The following is a 26,009-nucleotide window of genomic DNA, read 5'->3' as shown; positions in this document are numbered from 1 at the left end:
ATCAGTCCCTGATTAGAGGGGAAAAATGAAAAAACGCAATGGAACTGGCTTCGAGGTCCAGAGTTGAGTTTGAGGAACCTAACGGGTTCCAGGATAGAGCTTGCCTGGTGATGTTGGAAGGGGGCTTTTAGAGGGTGTGGCCAATCCATCCGTCTCCATCCCCTCCTTTGGATCTCCTCCACAGAACATGACTAGTGCACTCCCAACCACCAAACCACACCACCAACCAACACCAATTGATTTGTCTTTTATTTTAATCATATTAAAACACATTACAAATGAAGTAAGGAAATACAGAACAGGTCATTACAGATAACTTAAAATGTACCCTGCAACTTTGTTCACATTCATTGACCAAAATAACTGAATGGATTTATTCATTTTGGTCTCAGCACTGCACTTCTGTGTCTGTTATTATGAGTAAAATAAACCGAGTAAGAACTTTTGTCATTTGTTCTAGGCTGGGCAGCGGTTTGGGTAATACTTTGCTTGAAGGGGGTGTACATGAGGCTGATGTTGAATAAATGTGTTATGAAGGTTGTTATGAATGATACTGCAACACTAATATAGGTACTATTACATTTACATTTCAGTCTTTTAGCAGACGCTCTTATCCAGAGGGACTTACAGGAGCAATTATGGTTAAGTGCCTTGTTCAAGGGCAAATCGACAGATTTTTCACCTAGTCGGCTTGGGGATTTGAACCAGCATCCTTTCTGTTACTGACCCAACGCTCTTAAGCGCTAGGCTACCTGCCGCCTCAAACGCTGATTTCTCACATAAATGCACCCATTCATTCAGGTTACAGACCATGTAACTAGGCCTAGGACCCCTAGTTAAAGCAAGTGCAACAATATCCGTAGGCTAGTGAATGGTTATGAAAGGTTTCATAAAAGGTGTTATGAATGCCATATGTATACTTCCTTCCTAAAGTGTTACAGCATTTTGTTCAGCTTGACATACGAGTCCCTGTCATTATTCTTTGACTTACATAACCATCTTGTCATACTTTAACTTTAGGTCCATTTCTAGCTATACAAAACCTTGTTGCTAAAATAACCACATGCTAAAAATCATACAGAGGGGAAAAAATGCAAATGTGTTGTTCTCTATGGAGCTTGGATATACAATACATCTACTGCATTTGTCACCATACAGAGAATCAGGGTGAATTATAATTCAAATCTTGCAAAGAAAAAGCCCAAAAAGCTTTGATCTGACAATGGTGAGCTCTACAAGATACTATCTCTGTTTTGTTTGACAAAAACTGCTGAAAAGACTTCATCCCAAAAGCTGCAAAGAGAAAGTGGTATGCTTTCTATTTTTGAAAGAAATGTGTAACATAGAGCAGACTGTTTTAGAACGGTTGCTATCCTCCCACAGTAGACCTCCAGCTCCACACACACACACACACACACACACACCAAAAGGGTAACACACCTCGAATACAACACCAGAGTGTTATTCATACCAATCTCAAGCCAATATCCTGGGACGTCTTCTGAAAATTGTATTTGGGCGTCTTCTTCAAGTTGAAGTCATACAAATGCATTACAAAAACAAACAATATAAGATACGGTGCCTTGCTATGTTGTAATTTTGTTTTAATAAAAACTAACGAAACAACAATGAAAATAAGGGACACCTTGGCCTAGCTGCTAAGGACCACAGCTACACTAAAAAGGCTAGGTCTTTGGCAGCGTTCGGTGTACACTCCACACACTTGATCACACCACAAGTCTGCCTGCGTATTCTCTTTTATGTTCTGTCCATGAGTTCATATCCCTGGTCTCAGATCTGTTTGTGCCATTTTGCCAGCTCCTACGATAATTGTCACAGCAAGATGGCAAGACAGCACAAACAGATCTGGGACCAGGCTAGTCCATCCCTACTGTCTCACATGGCTCCAGGGGGAGGATAGGGTATTGTCTTTGTCTGCAGAGCTGAGCTGGATCATTTGTCCTTGTCCTCTTCCTGAGTCTCCTCCTCGATCACCACTATCCTTAGGCCTGAGATCTGCCCATTAGCATCCAGCTGTACACCCTCTACCTGGCTCTGCTGCCCAGCCTCAAGCACATCCCCCTGGGCATCTTCCGACTCTCCCTGCATCACCATCTCCTCCCCTCCCTCAACCCCCTCCGAGACCATGGTCACCTCCATCCCAGTATGGACCACTACGGCAGAGCCCTCCTCCCCAGCCTCGGCCTCTCCTTCTTGGGCCAGCTGTAGCTCCATCACCGCCCCCATGGTCTGGTCATGGTCGCCCGGCGTGGGGTCGATCTCAATCACGGTGGTGTGTGCCTGGCTCTTGTCCTCAACCCCCTCTACCAATCCCTCCTGTACCATCCCCATCTCCACAACCTGGCCCATGGGCTGCTCCACCATCATCTCCCCACCGTCGGTCACCCCTCCCTGGGTGAGTTGGACCAGCTCCATGGGACTCATCATGGTTCCTCCCAGCTGACTGGGGTCCTGGAGGGTGGTGCCCACTAGCGTCAGCCCCTGGGAAGGGTGCAGCGTCAGGGTCTCCGTCTTGCCGTCGGCCCCCACCATGGTGGTAATGTATCGGGTGAAGGTCTGAGCGCCGGCGGGCAGAGTGTGAAGGGTTACTGTGTTGTTCTGTTGACCCAGCGTGGCCATTGGGAGGCCTGACAGGGAGAAGGGCTGGCCCATGGAGGAGAATGAAATGGGGGAGAGGATAGTGAACTGCTGGGGCTGCAGGGTGGCTGTCTGGGGCTGGGAGAGGGAGGAGGTGAGGAGGGTGGTGGTGGAGGCTGGCCGCTGCAGACGGGGGCGTTTGGCCTTGGGCTTGGTGGGTTTGCCTCCTGGGATGTGGCTGATGTTGTTGAGGGGCTGAGGGTGGCAGAGCTGAGCTCTGACGTGCTGCTGTCGTCTCTGTTCCTCCAGCTGCAGCTCCAGGTCTGCAGAGATCAGGTCAGAGGTTAGAAATGACTCAGATGGTGCTCTACAGTAATCAACCGTATCAATTAGCAAGTGAATACTTTTTGTTTGAGGCAATATCCAATACAGGTCGATCTTTACAATTAAATGTAGACTTCAATGCGGAAGACACATTTCAGTTGAATGCATTCAGTTGTACAACTGACTAGGTATCCTTTCCATTTCAATTAAATGTTTTGTTCCCGACCATTCACATTAAATAATATGACTAAAATTGAAATTCTCCAAAACATCATAGGCTATATATCTCAGTCTCCCTTCCTCTGCCTGAAGTTACTCAATTGAAAACTGAATTGATCATTACTCACTGGTCAGTGTGCTAATGACCTGCTCCTCTCCAGGGTCAGTCTGTTCTCTCCTTACGCTCAGGATGTGTTTGACCGAGTCCAGCAGGCCGAACACCTGGGCCAGGTTACTCAACACTGCCACCTCTACCAGACAGGAATCTGAGGTCCATCAGTGGGTAATCAATCACATGGTCAGTAATAACACATCCATCAGTCAGTCAATCAATTAATTAATCAAAGACATTAAATGTGTTTCAACAAGACATATGTGTACCTTGTTTTTTGGTTGCCCCCATAATCTAGTCTTTTCTTTATATTACTCCTGAGAAGTCAACGTTACTTCTCATTTTATTTCATCCCCGGACTTGATCAACAGAAACCAACGTTGCACCTGTGTGGCACCATGCATATACCCTTAGAATTGACCTGTACCCTATCCCCTCTGTTGTAGGCCTAGGTACCAGTACCCACACCTGTGTCTTGCATGGCAGCTGCACTCTTCTCAGGATCCATGACCTGTACCCTATACCCGATCTCCTGTGTCCTAGGTACCAGTACCCACCTGCGTCCTGCATGGCAGTCTGCTCGCTGTGTAGCTGCACTCTTCTCAGGATCCATGACCTGTACCCTGTACCCGAGCTCCTGTGTCCTAGGTACCAGTACCCACCTGCATCCTGCATGGCAGCCTGCTCGCTGTGTAGCTGCACTCTTCTCAGGATCCATGACCTGTACCCGAGCTCCTGTGTCCTAGGTACCAGTACCCACCTGCATCCTGCATGGCAGCCTGCTCACTGCGTAGCTGCACTCCTCTCAGCATTTACGACCTGTACCTTATCCCCTGTGTCCTTGGCCAAGCTACCAGTACTCACCTGCGTCCTGCATGGCAGCCTGCTCGCTGTGTAGCTGCACTCCTCTCAGCATTTACGACCTGTACCTTATCCCCTGTGTCCTTGGCCTAGCTACCAGTACCCACCTGCGTCCTGCATGGCAGCCTGCTCGCTGCGTAGCTGCACTCCTCTCAGCATCTCCAGCAGCTCTGTCCTGATGTTGTCCACCACCTCCCCCATCAGGCCTACATCAGCTATGCCTCTCCAGAAGTTCAACGTCTCCTCTGGGGGAACATAAAGGACACAGCAGAGATCAAATTCAAAGTAGGGTATATGCAATTTGAGTCACAGTTATGTGAGAGAGGTGAGGAATAATTCATCCAGTCGCATACCAAGCAGACCTAAAGTCAAATATGTGTTACATACTTGAGATGTGGTTGGTTTAGCTTGACCAGCACGTAGGGTCGGTGGAGTTTGCACTTTGGGGATTATTTTATTGGTTTCCTTTTACCGGGCGAGCTAAATAAATCGCACCCAACAGCAAGTACTTGACATAGCTTCATACCTGGGTCAAATGCACTAAGATTAATACAAGACTAATGCCCAGATCACTATTTGACAGGATGCAGGTGGGTACTGGTACCTAGGACACAGGAGCTCGGGTACAGGGTACAGGTCATGGATCCTGAGAAGAGTGCAGCTGAGAGAGTTGAGAGTATAAATAAAGTCACGAGTGGGAACTGTTTAGGTGAAGAACTCACCTGATATCTCACTGGTTTCCTTCTTCTCTGTTGTCTCCCCTGCTACGGCCCCAGAACTCCAATCCACTGTTCCGGTCAGAACCTCTGACCTCTCCTCTGTTGTCATGGCAACCTGGCCACCATTACCAATCACCACCTGGGCTACAGGTCCAAAAAGGGGAGACATGGTTAGCTACACTACTTACAATATTCAATATACAACATAAAACGGATGGTTCCGGTCCTGCATGCTTATTGACTATTCCAAACGTGTGTGTGTTATATATATACCAATGAAAATGTAAAGTTAATTGACATGCCTTAGAATATGACAAATTCAAAATTAGGTAAATGGGAGAAAATTGGATTAAAAGGTTCTTTACCAAAAATAACTGCCAGACAAAATAATAACTGCCAGACAAACTTTTAAATTGTTTTGCCACAGACAATCAGATCTTAACAGCCCCCAGGGAGGGGCGTGTCTGGTCTCACCTTGTGAGGAGGTGGGTGTGGTGAGGCCGCTGCCGTCAGGGGGGAAGCGCGTGTTGTTGATCAGCAGGTCAAACTTGGTGCTTCGACACGTGTTGGTGCACAGAGTGCTGTGTTCATAGAAGTCTAGCTGCCCCGAGTCCATCATCTTCCTGAAGGAGAGAGATTATTAGATAAAGGTTAAGAGTGAGGAATGAGAGCGGGAAGGGACACACGATGTGCATCAATAACCTCGGGTTGATTTCCCCCTCAGACCTGGGATTCTAACTTGCAACCCTCCAGTTTCTGGCCCACCTCTCTAACTTCTTGACTACCTCTGAAGCCTAAGAGACAGGCATTTTGCCTATCTAATGATCCCAGATCTCTCCACAAGTGCATAGGGGGTAGGGGCTAGAGGCTAATTTGGGACCGGTCGACTCTACTCCTGACCTGAGCATGACCCCGCTCATCCGGATAGCTCTCTTCCAGTCTTTCAGTGTAGCCTTCCCAGACATGTGGACAAACTGCTTGGGACTGATCAGCTGGTCTTCATACTGTATGGTGCAGACATTATAGGTAGAGAGTTTAGAAAGGAACCATCTATTCACTGCGATTACAAAACAGATACCTATACCACCTTATCATAAAGGAGACAGCAAAGAAACAACTGGCCAATGAGAAACCTTCAACTGATGTCTAAGGCATTATTGAGGCAAACGGTATGTGACATTCTCACAATCTCATCTGTTGACAATGTACAAACAGGACTAAAACTCTTAAAAAGTATACCAAAGCTGGCAGTCTGAGCTGTTCCTTCTCTGCACACTAGCATTTGAAAAGCTTTATGATTTCTGTAGAGAATAGTGACCATGACAATACTAACCTTGACACATTTGACGTTTATTCCAGGACAGACAAACTTCTTGACCAGTAGCACAGCTTTACACTCTCCACATGTGATGGGATAGCCCAACTCTACGTCCTCCCCGTCAACTGTTGTTTCTTCTCAAGGAACACACACACACGTGCACATGTTTTATGATATGCTTTGTTTGTGTGGGACTGTGTGTGTGTCTGTGTGTGTGTTACTTACCTGGGTGTGACTCCACAGCCACAACAGCTGTGTCTGCCTCTCCCGACTCATCCATACTGCAAGGGAAAGTGAATACAAAACAAATGAAATCTTTGGCTAAAAAACAAAGCAGGGTCTGCTTGCCACAAGACTGTTAGCTCACTAACCTAAAACCTAGGCAATCAGCTTGGGGAGCCATCATGTGAGCGTGGTTCACCGAACCAACTCTGTTACACGAGTCTTGTCCTCTTTTCCCCCCCATCAGGCTCAAGTAAACATCAGTGTGTACCTACCTTGCTGTGATTGGTTGTAGCTGGAGGATGACCTGTGTCTTGCTTTCATTGTCATCACCATCATCTTCCTCAGCAGCCCTCATCACCATCAAGTCCCCCATGGAGACTGTCGTCACCTCGGTTTGTGCCATCCTGACTCCTCTCCCAGTGTAACCTACTGAAAACCCCAGATAGGGATGAAGAGCACAATGGTGACAAAAAGGCAAGATTAGAAGAATGTGTGTGTGAAAGACTACTCACATACAGGAGGACAGATAGGACAAGGTAGAATATGGATAAGATGCTCTCAGGGCAGACCATGCCTATAAACAGATTCAGTTCAGTTGCCTCTCAGTTTCAGCCAATGGCTGTATGGTTTAATTTAAACCTCCAACGTGTTATTCTGTTATTCTGTCATAGTTAGAAAGGGGGGCACTGCATGAGGCTCATTGAAACCCACGGTTACTAGCTAGCTATCTTTCCTACTTGGTCCCTACACATTTAAATGGCGAGGAGAAAAACCTGACTGAAAACTTGCTTTGCATAACTTTTAACTAGTAGCTAGCTAACGTTACACCTGGTCTCCTGGCTGTAACTAGTGCACTACATTGCCCATATCCACAGAAACGCTGCGTTAGCTAGCTAACGTACTAGTTAAAAGTAATGTACAGCAAGTTTGCACTCAGTTTTTCTCCTCGCAACGTTTCTGTGGGTATGGGCAGTGCAGTGTAACTAGTTACAATCAGGAGATCAAGTGGTACATAGCTAACTAGCTGCTAAAGCGCCATTTTCCTAAATAGCCTTTCCCACTGATCTGTATAGCTGAACGGCCTACGCCCATGCATTGTACTAGTCCGGCTATCTTGCTAGCAAGATGGCTAAGCTAACTAAAGTAATGGACTTTGGGCAGAGGTTTGGCGCTCACGCAACCTGTGGCCGGGATGTTACTAGCCACCTTGAGATTTACAGCGTGGCGGCGGTTACGTACCGCTTGTTTCAGACGATAGCGTGCGTCCGTTCGTTCTACTTTTTCTTTTCTCCGCTCCCCTTCAAAATTACGTCCCTGTGCGGCAGCACGTACACCAAACAACAACGCGGCGACGGCGTTGCCCCGCCATTCGGAGCGAGCACGGGGTGTTACCCCTTTAAAATTACCAAATCTATGTGGAGATAGACATTACCTCGCATATAACTCAGTTAACCTTTATGAACCGAATACACCTAACAGTACAAAGCCATCGTTTAGATTTTCCTTACCGTTTTTATGAACTCGAACACATCCCGACAAGCTGCTGGGCATGCGCACTTCGAGCAGTCACACTTCCTCATATAGCGCGGCTCTCCAGTCATGCAGTCCTCAAAAATAGGTCAAAAATAAAAACAAGCCTGTTGACAACAGGCGTTAAATGTTTTATGACGGCAATCATCACTTATTTCACAGCATTAGGACAGTTGGATTGTGACCTGCTTTTGCTAATGCGTGTTTTGTGGACCAGTCGCACAAGTCTGTATGTATGGGCGCCGCACTATAATGCACCAGATGTTTTGTTTAAAGGTTATTATTTTTATACAACATTTTGGAGCGCAAAGATTCACGATCATTCGCAGCTCCGGGTAGTAAAAATTATGCTTCCGAAATCTCTTGATATCGATTCCGCAAGAAGAGTGGTGAATCCCCACCCTCCCTGTGCTAAACATAGCAGAAGCCCTTTTTACCTACATATCACATTTTTTTTACGATCTGTTCTTTGGACACAGGGACTTCAGTCAGGGTAGGGAAAAACATGAAATGTATTTTGTTCTGTTAGTGATTTTCCGTTGTATGAAATACTTAAATCATATTTTAGTTGACAAAACAACGAATAATATTGATGAATCAAATAGAATTAGATGCATTTATCCGTAATTTGCCATAACGCAAAGCATCATGGGATAGATAGGTTGAGCATTTTAGATTCTGATTGGTCCCCACGAATACATAGCGCCTTGTATATGCATTCCAAATCGACCTCTTCCCCGATTGCGTCTCAGTCCTGAAGTGTGTGCACGTTCACTACTCCCTGCAAATCAAACAATATTGGATTGTGTACTGTTAAGGCTGCGAAGGTTCAACTGAGATAGAAACAATAGCACACCTGAACTTGTTTAAAATAATTGTTTAATTCAAGAGTTAATAAATAGCAAATGCAATTTCCGTATATACGGGTTCACTGTGTCATCACGCAGGATAAAACAGAGAACTGATTTGTTCCTGACAAAGATATTATAATATACTCATGACAGAGATAATTCCCGCTTCCGAGCCGGCCTGTCAGAGTAGAGACTGGGCGTGGTTTAGACTCACCCAGCCTATCGTTGGTGTTGGCGCTTAAGCTAGTCCCAGCCCCTTAGCGCTCTCTGGTGTCCCGTCGCTGTTGCTGTGTAGATTACGCTCCCTCACCCCAGAGACTGAGGTCAGACAGCTCTGCAACATTGTCTGAGCTATTTGCACCTGTATACAAAGCCCACTGTTCTCGCTCAAGGCTAACTACAGCTTCCCAGCACACACACACAGACACCCAGGCTCCCAGGCCAACAGTTGCTAATATTCAATCACATGTGTTATAGAATTGGGTTATAGTGCATAACTCAGAACCTCACAGATGTTCTTCGTGTGTATAGTTTATCTGTTATTGTCTGTTGTACACCACAGTCAGCAGTCTCCTGATTCACCCCCCTCCCTCTACACATTAACATCAAAAGCTGTTGTTTTTCGTGTATTTTAGCTAACCCTTTTCCTAAACGTAACCTAATTATCCTAACCTGCAGCGTAAATTCTGCTAACAATCGTACCTCTCTGAAATAATGAATGGCCCTCCCTTCAGTAAAAATATGTTTACCCGACCCCTAAAACCCGGAGAAAAAAAGTGTCCCTCCACTATACCAAAAACAATAATTCCAACAAAGTAGGCAGAAGGTTGTGGATTCGCATATCACCACAGACAGGGGTAGGGGTGATAAGATCCCCATTATAATAAAAGCACTGCATACATCTATCATCTTATTTGCGTCCGATAAAAAAATAGCTTTTTATATACGCAATTCATGCACTTCTACGTCATTTTTACATGACTGGAGAAAAGCAGAATATGTTTTTATACGACAACAGCCTGACAACCAACAACCAGCATGCTGTAACCCCTGAGACGTTGTGATTTCTATACAGGCTATTGTTAAAGAATAGGACAGTACTTTGTTTGGAACAGAGCTAAAGTTGTCTATACACATTGAGTGCAACAGAAGTATCAGATCATCAAAGAATTCGAGAAAAATACAGTTGTTTTTTAACACAGCAGCCGCATATCATCAGGTAGGCCTACTGTGCAAACGGAAAGTATTCAGACCCCTTGACTTTTCCCACATTTTGTTACGTTCCATCCTTATTTTAAAATGGATTAAATCGTTTTTTTCCCTCATCAATCTATACACAATACTCAATAATGACAAAGCAAAAACAGTTGCTAATTTTTGCTAATTTGTTAAAAATTAACGGAAATATCAAAATAATCATAATAATATATTTATTCAGACACTTTACTCAGTACTTTGTGTATATGCACTTATAAAAAATGTTTTGGGGAAATTATCATTTTCAAATATATTCTATTTTATTCAATGATATTGTTGTTACAGAATAGATGTGTTTACTGTGATTAGGGCATGGGAATATAAGAGCATATGCTAGGTTAAATTAACAATCTAGGCATGCATAGTTTACCGCATGATCCTCAAACCAAAGACTGGCCAAACTCGTGTTTCTGAAAGTGAATTCCAATGCACTGTAGAATGACTGTAGCTTAATAAGACATATTTTGTTGTTAAAGTGCTATTGTTGATGTGTTTTTGAAATGCTGATTGCTCCTGCCAGCCTGTAGCATGTCACAAATAAGTCACAATTTTTTTCTTAAATGGTACGCTATAGCCTTCAAATAATAATAATACAGCCCAAATAATTCATTTTTGTTTCTTCTTAGGCTACCTGGCTTGCTCCTGACTGACTTAGAATGTAGTTTAATAGCCTGCTGAAATGTTTAACCTTAAATGAAAGTGAAAGAATCACACATTACTTCCTAAGCAAAGTACATTTTATAAGGGCACAAGACGAGACCCAAATACAGACACAGGAGGCAGATGGTAGAGCTCCAATATTTATTATAACAAAGAGAGTAGGCAAAGGCAAGTCAGGGACAGGTGAGAGTACATAAACCAAGTGAGAGTCCAAACAGTACCAGATGATAGGCAGTCTCGAGATCCGAGTACAAAACAGTACAAGGGGATCGGCAGGCTGGTAGTCAGAACAGGCAGAGTGGTCAGGCAGGCGCGTTCGGAGTCAGAACAGGCAAGGGTCGAAACCAGGGGGACTAGAAACAAACAGACTGGGGAAAAATAGGCACAAGGAAAACCACTGGTTGACTTGGCAAACAAGACAAACTGGCAAAGAGAGACAAGAAACACAGGGATATATACACCGGGGATAATAAGCGACACCTGGAGGGGGTGGAGACAATCATAAGGAGAGGTGAACCAGATCAGGGTGTGACACATTTTTTGTCTCCTCGGCTATAGTAGGTTGTACTGCAGCCTATGAATGTCAAAAAGAGTAGAAATAAATCCCATATGCATCAGAGTCTTTCCCGGCATGTTACAGCTTGTTTCTAGCACAACGCATTGCAGACTAAAGCGTCATTATAGATTGCTTCATATAATCATGTCCATTTTTGAGAGCCACAATACTCTCACACCCTCACATACCCCCTTAATTTGAGCCCTGGTTTAAACTTAACACACCAAGCCCTTCACTGACACTGAGATATTTAAGGAGTGCATGGTGATGGAAGGAATTGGCTGACGAAATCTATGGATAGCAGACTATCATTTAATCTGTCAAACAGGTAGGCCTACCTCTTATTTCTTGAATAGGAAGAAATAGGCTCCAAGACAAAGAAAGCCCTCTTGCTTTAGGTAGCCTAAATTCAAATTAAAGGAAGACAGTTTATCCGAATTAGACCTTCTCCAATTAGTCTACTTTCAGCAGACATGTGCTGTCCATTTTCACGGCTGCCACTTCGAAGTATATAAATTAAGTTATATGGCTTATTGTGAGGTCAATAACTGTGATAAATAGCTTCGTTATGGGCAAATAAATATGTTTTTTTACTCAAATCAATTATAGCAGTAGCAAGCTTACCTCTGGTCCTCGTTCTCATCTTTGCGCTCTCTCTCTCAAACTGAACAGGACATCAGTAGGCCTAGTCCGCTTACACAGATATTGCATTTTTTGACATATAAAAAACATTTTTTTCTTCTTCTTCACAGAAGAAGCCTTTGACTCGCCTACTGAAGTGCCACCGTACACAGCACATCCATTGGTTAGGCAGCACAAAAGGGTTTACATCAGCAAGAGCAGAGCAGGTCAGGCCTCATGATTGGGAAAGCCTATCCATTACAGTGTGTAATGCAGTGTAGCCTAGGTTTATATACACTATTTATTGAAAAAATATATATATTTTTTTTGTCACTGGCCTACACACAATACCCCATAATGTCAAAGTAAAATTAAGTTTTTGGAATTTTTATAAATTAATTAAAAAGGACATTTGAAATGTCTTGAGTCCAGTGCTAGCTGCGCCACCAGAGTCTCTGGGTTCGACGCACAATTGGCATAGCATCGTCCGGGTTAGGGAGGGTTTGGCCGGTAGGGATATCCTTGTCTCATCGCGCTCCAGCGACTCCTGTGGCGGGCCGCGCGCAGTGCTTGCTAACCAAGGGGGCCAGGTGCACGGTGTTTCCTCCGACACATTGGTGCGGCTGGCTTTCGGGTTGGAGGCGCTCTGTGTTAAGAAGCAGTGCGGCTTGGTTTGGTTGTGCTTCGGAGGACGCATGGCTTTCGACCTTCGTTTCTCCCGAGCCCGTACAGGAGTTGTAGCGATGAGACAAGATAGTAATTACTAGCGATTGGATACCACGAAAATTGGGGAGAAAAGGGGGTAAAATTTTAAGAAAAAAAAGAGAAAATAAAAAAATGTCTTGAGTCAATAAGTATTCAACCCCTTTGTTAAGGTAAGCCTAAATAAGTTCAGGAGTAAAAATGTGCTTAACAATTCACATAATAAGTCGCATGGACTCACTCTGTGTGCAATAATTGTGTTTAACATGATTTTTGAATGACTACCTCATCTCTGTACCCCACACATACAATTATCTGTAAGATCCCTCAGTCGAGCAGTGAATTTCAAACAGATTCAACAACAAAGACCAGGGAGGTTTTCCAATGTCTCGCAAAGAAGGGCACTGATTGGTAGATGTGTAAACAAAAAAACATTTAAAAAACCCAGACAATATCCCTTTGAGCATGGTGAAGTTATTAATTCAACTTTGGATGGTGTCTCAACACGCCCAGTTACTGCAAATATACAGACCTCCTTCCTAACTCAGTTGCCAGAGAGGAAAGAGACCACTCAGGGATTTCATCATGAGGTCAATGGTGACTTTAAAACCGTTACAGAGTTTAATGGCTGTGATAGGAGAACTGAGGATGGATCAACAACATTGTAGTTACTCCACAATACTAACTTAATTGATAGAGTGAAAAGAAGGAAGCCTGTTCAGAATAAAAAATATTCCGAAACATGCATCCTGTTTGTGACAAGGCACTTAAGCAATACTGCTGTCACGCCTACTCCCACTCCCCCACTCTAGCGCTTGACGTCGCTGGTATACTGACCACTGGTCCTGGCAACCATCAATACGCACACCTGGACCTCATCATCGCCTTGATTAATCTCCCTTTATTTAGCCCTCAGTAGCCTTAGTCATCAGGAGTATTGGTTTTGGTCACATTCAGTACAGGTCTCCTGTTTTGTTTATCTGCCTTTCGTATCATTAAACTCACCTTCTGCACCTGCTTTCTATAGTTTACAACTGCAAAAAAATTGGCAAAGCAATTCACTTTTTGTCCTGAATACAAAGTGTTATGTTTGGGGCAAATCCAATACAACACATTACTGAGTACTACTCTCCATATTTTCAAGCATAGTTGTGGCTGCATCATGTTATGGGTATGCTTGTAATCGTTAAGGACTAGGGAGTTTTTCAGGATAAAAAGAAACGTAATGGAGGCAAAATTCTAGAGGAAAACTTGCTTTGTCTGCTTTCCACCAGACACTAGGAGATTATTTCACATTTCGGCAGGACAATAACCTAAAACACATAGCCAAATCTACACTGGAGTTGCTGAGTGGACAATTTACAGTTTTGACTTAAATCTACTTGAAATTCTATGGCATAACTGAATATGGTTGTCTAGCAATGATCAAAAACCAATTTGACAGAGCTTGAATAATTTTTGAAAGAATAATGGGCAGGTGTGGAAAGCTCTTAGAGACTTACCCACAAATACTCACAGCCGTAATTGCTGCCAAAGGTGCTTCTACAAAGTATTGACCCAGGGGTGTGAATACTTATTTAAATGAGATATTTTTGTATTTTCTATCCAATAAATTTGCTAAAATTTAAAAAAAAATGTTTCCAGTTTGTTATCATGGGGTATCGTGTATAGATGGGTGAGATATATTTTTGGGGGTTAGGGTTAGGGTTAGGGTTAGGGTTAGGGTTAGGGTTAGGGTAGGCTACTTTCTAAAGGCACGGTAGGCTATGAATCATTTGATTGAGACCATACTAGGCGCACTTGATATTGCACGCCCAGCAGAGAAGCAGGGATGAGGGGCAGCATCAAGCACACATCAAGATATAATAAGCAACTCATTCTCAAACAGTGAGCAATATGACATTTAATTGATTACAAAATACTAAACCCTCCCCTGACTGAAATTGTAAAAGCATGATCCTTGCACATTTTCCTCCTGGTAACAATTGTGTACACTCCCTTACAAAATGTACCTTCACTGTCACTTTCATTAAAGATCTTTAAAAAGATCTGATCATATAAATCCATCAAGTCTTTCTTTCATTTAATTTAACATTTATTTTCTTTTTCACCACACATAAAATAAGCACAATCATTTCAATGAATTTGCACATTTAGCGTGTGTGTATCTGCATTTCTTCCCTCCAGATGAGTCGTTAAGGACCACAGATGTTTCTACCATAAGTCTATATATGGTTTCTACAGGTGAGCTTGGACAGGAGCGGAGGGTACAAGTGAAAGCAATATCAGTGAACAGCTTCATTTTCACAAGTGATATTAATCTGTTATTGATCAGTTATGCCAACTAAGAGTAGTGATTTTCAACAGAGGCTTATGAAAATGAAAGCACACCAATATTATTACCATACACAGTTGTATGTTTATTAGTTGAAGTTTAGTATTTTATTTGCACTGTGATTCAGGAAGTTTAGTATTTTATTTGCACTGTGATTCAGATAAGTGGGTCAGGTATGCAGTTCTGTTGTTACCCAAAGAGGGCGCCACAACCCTAGCATGGAGATGGTCAATCAATATGGCACCATGGACATAATATTGTTTATTGATTGAATACCCTTTAACAGTAGAGTACCTTGCACAGAACATTTAGAATAGAAAATAAATAACATTTATTTTGTCAAGCTGTGATCTGTGATTGGACTCGGTCAGAGGCTAAATAGAAGTATCACCTGTGCTGCTATGTCCAGTTGTAGGACTGCCCAAAAACAGAATGTGCATGTAAAATGTATTAGTGATTTGTCATATGTTGTTGTACTATCAAGGACCTGTTGGATACTACAGATTTAATTAGATTGTTTTGTCGATTGGTATTCAGATTACACTATTATGATATAACTATAATCACAATGAAAATGGCCACTTACCATTTATAATCAACGGAACACTTTCTAAAGCATAAATTATTTTCCATTTTTCTGCTCTAAAATCTAAACTTTTCTAGTTCTACTGGCAACGTGTCAAGATCCAAGCTCAATCTCTTCTTTCATGTCAATTTAGCCTGAATAGGCTGTTGAATATAGCTGGTGCTCCTTTCTCTAGATACACCTTGTTCATAGACCATCATCGGGCATCATCAGCACCACAGCTTCCTAATTCCTGTTTTCTTCCTATCTGATGTAACAATACAGTCAATAAGAATCCTTATCAAAGTCAGTGCTCAGGAATAGGTTGCATTCAATGACAAGCAGCTATATCACAGCACATTTTATCATTATTATAAGCATAAAAAATACAGCTGTACAAAATAAACCCTGTTAGAAATGACACAGGAAGCTGAAAAAAGGAAGCAGTAAATACTGTAAGGAACATGGTTTGTCTCTAACTCCCTTTGTGGCTTAGATTGAAAATATTTGCTGCTTTTCAAAAGGAGTTGCATTGTGATGACCAAACAGACAGCGCTCTACATTATCATCCCTCTGAAACCATGTCTGAAAAAGATCATTCTCCTTTTCTATACATTCCCAGGCAAGACTGTTTTAGTTCATTTAAAGGGTATGTCTCCCATCCCTAGGCATCGGTATTGCCTTCTCTTTGTGGATGTGTCCTTTCTTACCGTAACAAGAACATGGATCAATACAGACATCTGATTGTCATACATATTGGTTAGCCAACTGATTTAACTTTGAAAGAAATGAGACATGTTGTAACGGGGCTATGACCTGTGATAACAGAGGTTTAATCAGTCTGTGAATGGTCAGTAGAGCTTAAAAATTGACCACGACATAACTATAAACAGGGTAAACATTGATGAGTGTGGGAACAACGGGAACAACTAAACTACGTTTGCATCAGACATTGTAAAGCAAGAGGCAAGACATCATTTTTGTCAAGAAATTGTATGCTGAGGCTTTGTAAGGTGTTTACCAGTATGTATGGAACAGCTCCCAAAAGATTAGTTAGCTAGACATTCCTTTCAACAAGTCAAGTCGCATGACCATGATACTGCCCGTATGCTCCTGTGCCTTGCCCAATAACCACTGGACACAAAACCAACATAGAACACAATATCACAGAAAGTCACATTTGCTGAATGCACAATGTCTCTCCTGCCATCTACAGTGTGTGCAGGGTGTGGAGGTGGACAAGGTGAGCTGAGGGGAAGGAAGGGAGGAGGGACCAGGCAAAGTGAGCTGTTATCTAGACCCTGAGCCATGGTAACACCAGTCTACAGCCAAGTCTCAGGTCAACTGTTATCTGCACTGAGGTTTGCAGTATAGAGGTAGTAGTCTAGGGAAACTAGTGAGTTATCTTCCTGTGCCTCTCTGCAGACCGAAAGGGCCTATAGGCATGGCAAGATTCTGGCTGTCTTGATATTGGAACCATTCTGATGGAGCATGGAAGCCATTAGGGTCTGAAATGTCATGTCTTCAACCAGACAATGTAATAACACAGAGTTTCCCAAACTTGGTCCTCGCGACCCCAATGGTTGCACGCTTTGGTTTTTACCCTAGAACTACACAGCTGATTCAAATAATCAACTAATCATCAAGCTTTGATCATTTTAATCAGCTGTGTATTGTTAGGGTAAAAACCAAAATATGCACCTTTTGGGGTCCGAGGACCGAGTTTGGGAAACACTGTAAGAAGCCAATAAACCCTTAAATTAGTATTATGGTCACAAAAGCTCCACATTTAATCCATTTGAGCAGTCTTAAAGTCTTAAAGAATCTGCATCAGCCAGTACCTCTTTCCAGTTAAAGTGATGTTGTTTGGGGTGGTTTTCCCCCTTGAAGACCCACCTTGGAAGGTTTGTTTTTGTTTTTTAATATGCCATATACAAATGCAAAGAGTGGCTACCATTAAAAAGGTTTGTGGCTTCAGCGATGTTCTACAAGTGATAGATATGTAAAAAATTGAAATAGAAAACATTGCTCATTTACTCTGATGTAGGAAGTCCACAACATGATCAAGATTTGGTTTGTGTGCAATTACATAGATTAGCAGTCTGCAGGACCATATTATAAGGGGAGGGGTGGTGGTGGTGACACATATAGAATACAGTTTATTCTCCCTGCCTATTATCAGTGACCTTTTAACGCCAGAGTTAACCATACCCAGTGGTGTAATGTAAAGTACTGAAGTAAAAATACTTTAAAGTACTACTTAAGTCGTTTTTTGGGGGGGGGGTCTGTACTTAACTATTTATATTTTTGACTACTTTTACTTTACTACATTCCTAAAGAAAATAATGTACTTTTTTAGTCCATACATTTTCCCTGACACCCAAAAGTACTGGTTACATTTTGAATGCTTAGCAGTACAGGAAAATTGTCCAATTCACGCACTTATTAAGAGAACATCCTTGGTCACTAAACTCACTAAACATAAATTCTTTGTTTGTAAGTTATGTCTGCGTGCTGTCGTGTGCCACCTGGTTTGCTTAATATAAGCCATTTGAAATTATGAATAGTTTTACTTTTACTTTAGATATTTAAGTATATTTTTGCAATTACATTTACTTTCGATACTTAAGTATATTTAAAACAAAATACTTTTAGACTTTTACTCAAGTAGTATTTTACTAGGTGACTTTCACTTTTACTTGAGTCATTTTCTATTAAGATATTTTTACTTTTACTCAAGTATGATGATTGGGTACTTTTTACACCACTGACCATACCGGACATGATGTACAGTCTCAGGGGACTGCAGGCAGAGCAACGGCACACACACACACACACACACACACACACACACACACACACACGCACACACATACACATACCCCTTTAGCCAGACAGGAGTCAACCCACAACAACGTAATGGGAGTGATGCCAGACCACAATAATGCCTTGTCCACCAGTCAAGACCTTGCCTGCTTAAGAATCCAATATCTCCTGCTGCAGCAGAGGGCATCCAGGAAGGAAAAGGATGCTGCCAGGAAGGAATAGAATACGTACTGGAATACCCCAAGGCCTGATCGCTGTCACACAGGTGTCTCTGGCTGCGTTTATACAAGCAGCCCAAATCTGATATGTTGCCCAATTATTGTCAAAAGGCCTCTTCTCAATGGTCAAATGAACAATAGTTGGGCAAAATATCAGGATTGGGCTGCCTCTGTAAATGCAGCCTCTGTCTGCCTTACCTAACTGGGCCCAAAGCTACCCAGGTGATGTTAAACTCTGTAGGTTTAGCATGTACATGTATGATGCTATTCCACTGCAAGGATTTACACTGGTGTTTGGCCTAAAGAATCAGACTTTTGTGTACTACAGGATGTAGGATGTACACAAGATGTGTACTACAGGATGTGAATCACGTAATCCCATCAGAAAACAGCCCCATCCTGACCTCGGGAGGAATTGATACAGAGAGGAAAGGCAGGCTAGCTACACTAGGCATATGGTGACACGTGCACACGTGATGTTACAGGACAAGGGCCTTACTTTAGACCATGGCTTAGTTTCAATGGGAAACAGACTAAACTGTGAGATGATGTGAGTTACTTGTGGAGATAAGAGAGGGGGAACAACAGTGGAGACATGAGTCGTGTTTATTAGGGAACGCATCGGAACACGTTCTAGAACGATTCGCAACGGAAAAGATACATTTGCGTTTCTTATTGGACAATTCCAGGTAGTCCCTCTCTGTTCCAATCCGTTTTCTTCCATTTGGTGCGTAATGAACATTACCATTGATGAGGTCAGAGGTCAGGGATCGAGGGTCAGTCTCTCAGCAGTTGCAACTCTTCTCCCTTGGCTCCACCTCAATGTCCTCATCACCCGGGTACAGGACCCTGGCAGTGAGGCCACTCTTCACCCCATCCCATCCGTCCCTCGTGGTGATCTGCCCCATCTTCATCAGCTCATAGATGTCCCTGCTGAGCAGCTGGAAGGCCCGGTCCACGTTGCTGTTGCATTTAGCCGATGTCTCCACATAGCGTATCCCCATCTCCGCCGCCAGCTGCTCAGCCTCGTCCCGCGTCACCTTCCGGTCCTTGTTTAGGTCGCTTTTGTGGCCAATCAGGATGTAGACCATGTTGTGCGGCAGGATGTGCTCGCTCACTTCCTTGTGCCACTCCCTCACGTGGTCGAAGGTGTTGTGATTGGTCAGGTCGAACACGAGGAGCCCGCCCACTGAGTTACGATAGTAGGAAGTGGTGATGGACCTGTGAGATGGAGAATAGGAGATGTTACAATTCAGCTCTGATCCATAGTAAAATGTGAATTTAAACAATGCTGACCCGAATCTCAGTGTAACCCTGAACCAAACTACATTCATGGCATGACAACAAACATATAGTAGTTGGCAAAACAGCATAACAAGATCCGCGACTCCTTGCAGGTCCAGGGAAAACATCCATTGTTGCTTACAAACTAAGGAATGATAACTGTACAGACCTGTAGAGACAGTTCTTTCATGCCACTGAAAATCTCTTTTATGTGTGTACTGTGAACCTCCTATGGGAAAACAGTCTTTCTTCCATAATATTCTGTCAGAGACATCCAGGTTCAGCGTCAAGAGGAAAAGGAGGTCTGAGAGCAGAGTCTACAAACACAGTTCTAATGCTCTTAGAGGAATTGTATCTGAAACTGGGGAATGAATTATGTTGTTAACATATTTGTTCAACTACAAGCTACACTGCCTCCTGGATGGATACTGTGTGTGCCTAGGCATTGCAGACTAGGCTACATAAAGGCACATTACTACATGTATGTAACAGAGAGAGCCATGCCTCGCTGATTCACAGGCCATCTCAGCAGTAACAAACCACACTTTCAGAATAACCGGATTTGACTGTCATCCATCCAAAGACAGACATCAAAACCTTCATAACATTGCATTAAAAAAAGGATATTTGCGTATTACACAAAACGGTATCAAGGCGAGGTTGTTGCCCATCATCAGTGAATGAATCCAACTGATGATGCGACACAATTTAATGACTGTTTTTACGATGGAGCCTGGAGTAACGGCCTCCGTTATTGCAGTCGTAGGGTAAAACATGACTGACGATGACTGACCTCGTTTCTCTGTGGGTAAAAAAACGATTATTTTTCTCAACTGTTATTCGCCAAAATGGTAAACCGACCACAATAAATATTGTGAATTTAGTTATTTGATCTATATAGGCTAATTTATACTGATGGAAATAATGAATCAGCTGATCTTGTCAACAGATTATTGATAACAGATATATATATAGGCCTGGTATAACATGAATTGTCTACATCTCACCTAAATCGCTCCTGTCCAGCCGTGTCCCACAGCTGAAGCTTGATTTTAATCCCTGGCTCGATGTCTAGCGAACGGGCATAAAAATCAACACCGACCGTTGGATCCGCTACATCGCTGTAAATTCCATCTGTAAACCGCTTCAGTAAAGATGATTTCCCTACTGTCGAGTCTCCTAGCAAAATTATCCTGAATTGATATTGCCACAAAATATCCATGGCATGGCTAGAGATAGACCCAGAATGGTGGTGGTTCCGAAACAAAGCAGCGCAGCACGTTGTGTTTACAAAGCTGCTGCTGCCTACTGCCTTCTGGTCAGACAGAGATGAGAGTGCCAGCGAGCAAAGGGCGATAGTGCTGCAGTCATGTGATAGGCTCGGCATTTATTATAGGGCCTATTGCTTCAGAACACCACCATAAAAAGAAAACAACTTCATTTTATGTTATGACAATTCTTTTGCTTTATTTTAATTTAGTCTAGCCTATGGGCCAATGCTACAAAGCGTCATTTCGATAAAGAAAATATGAATTGTACGTGCATGATGAGGCCTATAAAGCGTAAAAATATAGTTAGATAGCACATGATAAGGCACACTGTTATCCGACTCTCAAACAGGTGTGAAATGTCATGGAGCCTATGCCTGGTCCATCTATAAATTGCTTATTGACTCGACATGGCCATGACGGCATAGCATGAGCTGTAGGCTAAGCCATTTCATGGGCTGTGAACGAATTGTGATATGCATTACATGGTAGACTCTTGCATGTGGTGTATATGTTCGGTCAAAGGCTATTCATTCCTGGCTTTTCAATTAAACAGTGGTCGCAGCAGTCATGGGACTGTCCATGGTGCTGAAATGCTGAGACCGTTTTTTGCCGTTGGCACATCAGCTTGTTGTGTTGTTGACTTTGCTCAGTTGAAATCTAGTTCTCACTTAGGCTTTCCTTACAGCATTGATTAAAGCAACTACTTTCAACACTATTCGCCTACCAACAAAATATACACCTCGATTGCATATATGGCCCACAGGCCTACATATCTATTTGCAAATCCTTGAAAAAGAGACGTCTATCCCCCTGACCTAAAATAATACAATCAACCTCAAGTGCCCTAATCCAAAGATCACAAGTGTTGACACTGCCAGCAATCCATGTTGCTCTATGAGGCCTACATTCACTCTACAATAAACCTATCTTGTCTTGGTCAGAACTGCATTGGCCAGGCGCAATAAATTAGCAAAAGTTTCAAGTGAAAGGTTTTTGTTTGCCTCTCTTCAAACCTCACATTTCTGGTTGGCTTTTCTATTTTTTTAACCCGTCTATTTTCGTTGTATTATTTGTTCAAACTTTTTATCAGTAGCCAATACATGCATTAGCTATCTAATTTATGCCACATTAAATAGCTTAGATAGCGGTCTATCGTTGAGAGCGAACCTCTTATCCCGTCATACATCTCGTCCATGTGACACATGTGGACCAATCGCCAGATTGTCCCACACTATATAAAGCGACCGACAGCGTATTCTCAATCTCTTAAATTCAAACTAAGTGGCAGAAATGGTAAGTCACACTCGAACGAATCATCATCATCATTCGGCGTGTCTGTTTATATTTTAGTAAGGTTGTTTAATTTGCTAATATCACATGTTCTGAGAGAAGTACGTAGCTACGTGAATGTTAGAAAACAGATGGTTATTTTGCTACCAGTACCTACCGTTAGCTAGGCTAAATAGTTAACTTCCGGCGGGACCTGTACTTTCTTGTGCCCTAGTTGGTTATATAGCTAGCTGGTTAAGTTGGAAACTGTCTTTGTCAATCTTGTGGTAAAGCTAATGTTAATCGTAAAGTTGTGCTTTTTCAATTAAATGCTTACCTACTCGTGCGAGACGTTTTATTGTTAGCTGACTATTCCAGTTTCCACGTGGCACTGCTCGCGGCCCTTAACGATGCAGATTCTTCACTTTTCCGGATGAATCTTTCAACAGAGGCAAATATTTGACCGACGGCCTTTAAGTTGTACATTATCAGTAACTTTTAGTTGGGATATATACTTTATGTTAGTTATGCTGGCTGTAATGTTCAGTTTTGTACAACGTAAGCCTACACCGCTGGCTAACGGTAGGCTTAACGTTACTGAGCATACCGAACAGTTTAAAAAATGTTTTTAGGTAGACCTCAGGTCATACGATCATCCCTACCTAACCAATATGGCTAATGCAGCTCAGGTAAGCTTTATCACAGAGCTGGAATCTGAAACCATTCCATACACAGGCACCTATCGAAGCCGTTCCTGCTCATTTGTAGCACACTCGGTCAACAGGATGCCAAAAACATTACTTTCACCGACGGTCGCTGTGCAGTTCGACAATAACTGACACCGCAACATTAAGGGGAAGGACATTCCATGTACAATTGTTCCTAGAAAATGTTAGTGTGTTTGTCACGATGGATTAAGTTGAGACTTCTAACTAGATTGCTTCCTTGTGCTCTACAGGTCAATTATGTTCTAGACGTGGATGATGAACAAATGGATATACAGAAGGTACATTCTCAGAACAATTTCAATATTCACCCATCGACCCTCATTCTGGCTGTGATGACACACTTGCCCTCACTTAGAGGATTGCCTCTATGCTGAGAACTTTAGTACTCGTCTGAGCCCAGCTTTGGTGTCAAATTAATGTAAATGATGCAGGATTTAGACTAAACCATTTTTACCTGATCGTCATTTTCTAATACTCTCAACAGGATTGAAATGTCAGTCTGCAGGGGCTTCATAGGCCCTGGACGTTCTGATTGGAGGTAAATCAGAAGACTTTCAAAATGTATTTTAGGTGTGACTCTTGCCCTCACTTAAGAGTACCTCGACGATGAGTGCTTGTAGTACTTGTCTGGGCCAAGACTTTGATTTGTATGTCTTTTGATGTAATACGGGGTTTGACAATGCAGGAAATGTTTAGCTTTTTACCTTACCTGATTATTTGCCAATGCTCTACAGGTGTACAACGTCTGAACAGACCAGTGGGATTGAGAATTAACCACTGGACATTTTAAAGGTAATTCAAAATGTTCCGCTGACACTTGCTCTCACTGGGTGCCTCTAACGACAACACCCTAGTACTAAACTTGTAAGCCAATGTATATTGACCATGATGTGTTTTGCTATAAACATCTGCAGCGCTTTGGCACTGACTTGAGCAAAGCTTGAATGTCACTCTAACATCACTTTGTTTCTCAACAGTTCTTGTGCCTATTGGAGGTGCGATGACCCCATCTTGGGATTGAATGGCTGGTAAGCCTTGTGTTCTATGTTGTCTGGTCCCCATGGCAGTATGCTATCCTAAGGACCTGGGCTTTGTCTGTAGCCTCTGATTCTCCAAGTGTATGCCAGATAAATGTGAAGTCTTTGACTGTCCTGGCCTCTCTGCTGGTGTCCCTGCTCGGTGGCTACTGAAACTTGTGCACTGCTGAGTTTTTCTTGTCTTTCTGCAGGTATGGCGGTACAGGTGTGCCTCAACACTGCATTGAAATGCCCCAATCCAGGTTCTGATGGGTATGGCTGTCCATGGGTAAATACTGTAGTTTTCTGGATATTCTTTGGAGGGCATGTTTTGATCAATGATACCTCTTATGACTCGTGTGGATATCAGACTTGGATCAAAGCCAGTCCTTGGAAGTAATATATTTATCAAACTTTAATTTGCAGTTCTTGCAACTGGCTCTCTGGGTGATGTGATCGGCACTGATCAATTCCTTCCATGGTGTGGCCCAATTCCAGGGTTTTAAGGTATGCCTAAATTATGCTTTGCCTCTTGTGCTTATCACTGACTCTTGGGCCATGGTGTGTTCTGATCAATGATTGATACCTTTTAAAATGTGACTGTTGGATGAAACATGCGGATATGGGACTGAGATCAGAATATCACCTTCAACATCTATATATGATACATTGTTTCAGCCACTAAAACAATACCTTTTCTTCATTCTCAGGTCTTGGTACACCAACCAAAGTGGATGAGGCCCCTTCTGTACACAAGTGTTTCTCTGGCTTGTCACTTATTGCCTACTGCTTGCATCAGGACATTGTTAGGAGACATGTTACAGAATGTGTGAAATCATTAGTTCAATTGTGTGGGACGTTGTCTCAACCTGCAACAAATGTCCTGCATTTCATCAATAAATATTATTGCATTGAGGTACATTTATTTGATTCCTGCTTAACTTGGGACCAAGAGGACGGTTGAAAAATTACAAGTAATGGCCATATTATACTGACATGGTCACTTTCCAAAAACTTGCATGAGCACCTAAAGTTTGACAATGGCAAAACTGGGTGACTCCTTGAAGGTCATCTGTCATTCCTGGCAGAGCCCCACACACTCAGTGAAATGTTATGCCATTAATATAGGCATCGGTTTTCAAACCATGTAAATAAAGCTACATGTTGTCTATGTTGAGTAAGGAAATGCAGGCGTTTCAGCCTAGCTTGGTGGGGCAGGCCAGCAGAAAATACAGAACGCTGTACTGTGATTGCCAAGTCTAAGGGCGGTGCTCAAATTCTAGCCCCTTAGTTGTTGCCATGGGGTTACATTAGTAATGTTAGAGGTCATTGGCCACAGTATGTTACATGTACAGTGGCTTTGACTGGACTGTCACGTTTAAAAAGCTTGGCTAGCAGTCCTGACTCAAGTTGACAAGCTACTGGCAAATATTTTTTGATCCTTGCCATTTGAAGAGAATATATTTAAATTTGCTGTTGGAAATTTGAGTGGTTTGGAAGGAAACGGTGGCTAACCAAGCTAATTAATTTAAAAATAAACTCCACATTGGCCATGCTTAACTAACCTCGGCACTGCAAAATCTGAGTTCAAGACAACTGGGGGTGAGGGCTTAAGCTTCAACGGCAGAAATACATTTTGAGCTTTCATCCAACTCTGAATTGGGAACTCGAACCTCTTTCTGGAGTTGTGACCTTAGGACAATTCACGTCATGATTTAATATTCAACAGGTCCCAGTGGTATTGAAAGGACCATAAATCCAGACAATTTGCCTACAAAGGACTGCTGCTCAACCTTTCAAGTGAGCACAGCACAAGGTGGGTTGTCTTGTATGCTGCAATAATCCAGGGAGATTTGTATACATTTGCTATGAAAGTAATAGGAAGCATGTGTTGTAGGCTGTGTGCCTAACCCTAATTTGGTTCATTACGGCTCTTAATTTAGC

General features: G+C 42.7%; 2 protein-coding genes, 1 long non-coding RNA gene and 4 other non-coding genes across 13 annotated transcripts; 4 read left to right on the top strand and 3 right to left on the bottom strand.

Annotated features, from left to right (window-relative positions):
* Positions 1-231: 231 nt before the first annotated feature.
* On the bottom strand, positions 232-8,304 carry LOC129831045 (glucocorticoid modulatory element-binding protein 1-like). 7 transcript variants are annotated; one of them, XM_055894038.1, is made up of 10 exons: positions 7,885-8,304; positions 6,649-6,805; positions 6,377-6,432; positions 6,167-6,285; positions 5,734-5,837; positions 5,308-5,456; positions 4,837-4,977; positions 4,222-4,359; positions 3,270-3,392; positions 232-2,921 (listed from the first exon to the last, which is right to left on the bottom strand). In XM_055894038.1, the coding sequence occupies exons 1-10, from the start codon at positions 7,925-7,927 to the stop codon at positions 1,954-1,956; spliced, it is 1,998 nt and encodes a 665-aa protein (XP_055750013.1). In that variant the 5' UTR covers positions 7,928-8,304; the 3' UTR covers positions 232-1,953. The 7 variants fall into 7 exon arrangements, with proteins under 7 accessions (XP_055750013.1, XP_055750012.1, XP_055750011.1 ...); XM_055894037.1 differs by having other exon boundaries at positions 3,270-3,407; positions 6,649-6,802; XM_055894036.1 differs by having other exon boundaries at positions 3,270-3,407; positions 7,885-8,303.
* LOC129831497 (U11 spliceosomal RNA) lies at positions 8,206-8,341 on the bottom strand. Its single transcript, XR_008755745.1, has one exon. It is a non-coding gene; the product is annotated as a U11 spliceosomal RNA (small nuclear RNA).
* Positions 8,342-15,136: 6,795 nt separating this feature from the next.
* LOC129831047 (ras-related protein Rab-39B-like) lies at positions 15,137-21,134 on the bottom strand. The gene is made up of 2 exons (XM_055894043.1): positions 20,789-21,134; positions 15,137-19,718 (listed from the first exon to the last, which is right to left on the bottom strand). Exons 1-2 carry the CDS (start codon positions 21,001-21,003, stop codon positions 19,283-19,285), a joined length of 651 nt encoding a protein of 216 aa, XP_055750018.1. The 5' UTR covers positions 21,004-21,134; the 3' UTR covers positions 15,137-19,282.
* A 1,134-nt stretch (positions 21,135-22,268) lies between these two features.
* Positions 22,269-24,981, top strand: LOC129831044 (uncharacterized). The gene is made up of 8 exons (XR_008755664.1): positions 22,269-22,345; positions 23,280-23,327; positions 23,534-23,587; positions 23,784-23,841; positions 24,027-24,077; positions 24,278-24,354; positions 24,492-24,572; positions 24,776-24,981. It is a non-coding gene; the product is annotated as an uncharacterized LOC129831044 (long non-coding RNA).
* LOC129831490 (small nucleolar RNA SNORA16B/SNORA16A family) lies at positions 23,053-23,188 on the top strand. Its single transcript, XR_008755739.1, has one exon. It is a non-coding gene; the product is annotated as a small nucleolar RNA SNORA16B/SNORA16A family (small nucleolar RNA).
* Positions 23,372-23,450, top strand: LOC129831489 (small nucleolar RNA SNORD103/SNORD85). Its single transcript, XR_008755738.1, has one exon. It is a non-coding gene; the product is annotated as a small nucleolar RNA SNORD103/SNORD85 (small nucleolar RNA).
* On the top strand, positions 24,633-24,705 carry LOC129831500 (small nucleolar RNA SNORD99). The gene has a single exon (XR_008755748.1). It is a non-coding gene; the product is annotated as a small nucleolar RNA SNORD99 (small nucleolar RNA).
* Positions 24,982-26,009: the final 1,028 nt, after the last annotated feature.

This window comes from Salvelinus fontinalis, chromosome 32 (assembly GCF_029448725.1).
Source record: "Salvelinus fontinalis isolate EN_2023a chromosome 32, ASM2944872v1, whole genome shotgun sequence".
In the NCBI taxonomy this organism is placed as follows: domain Eukaryota; kingdom Metazoa; phylum Chordata; class Actinopteri; order Salmoniformes; family Salmonidae; genus Salvelinus; species Salvelinus fontinalis.
The sequence above is the reverse complement of the archived record's forward strand: the minus strand, read 5'-3'. Positions and strand labels throughout refer to the sequence as shown.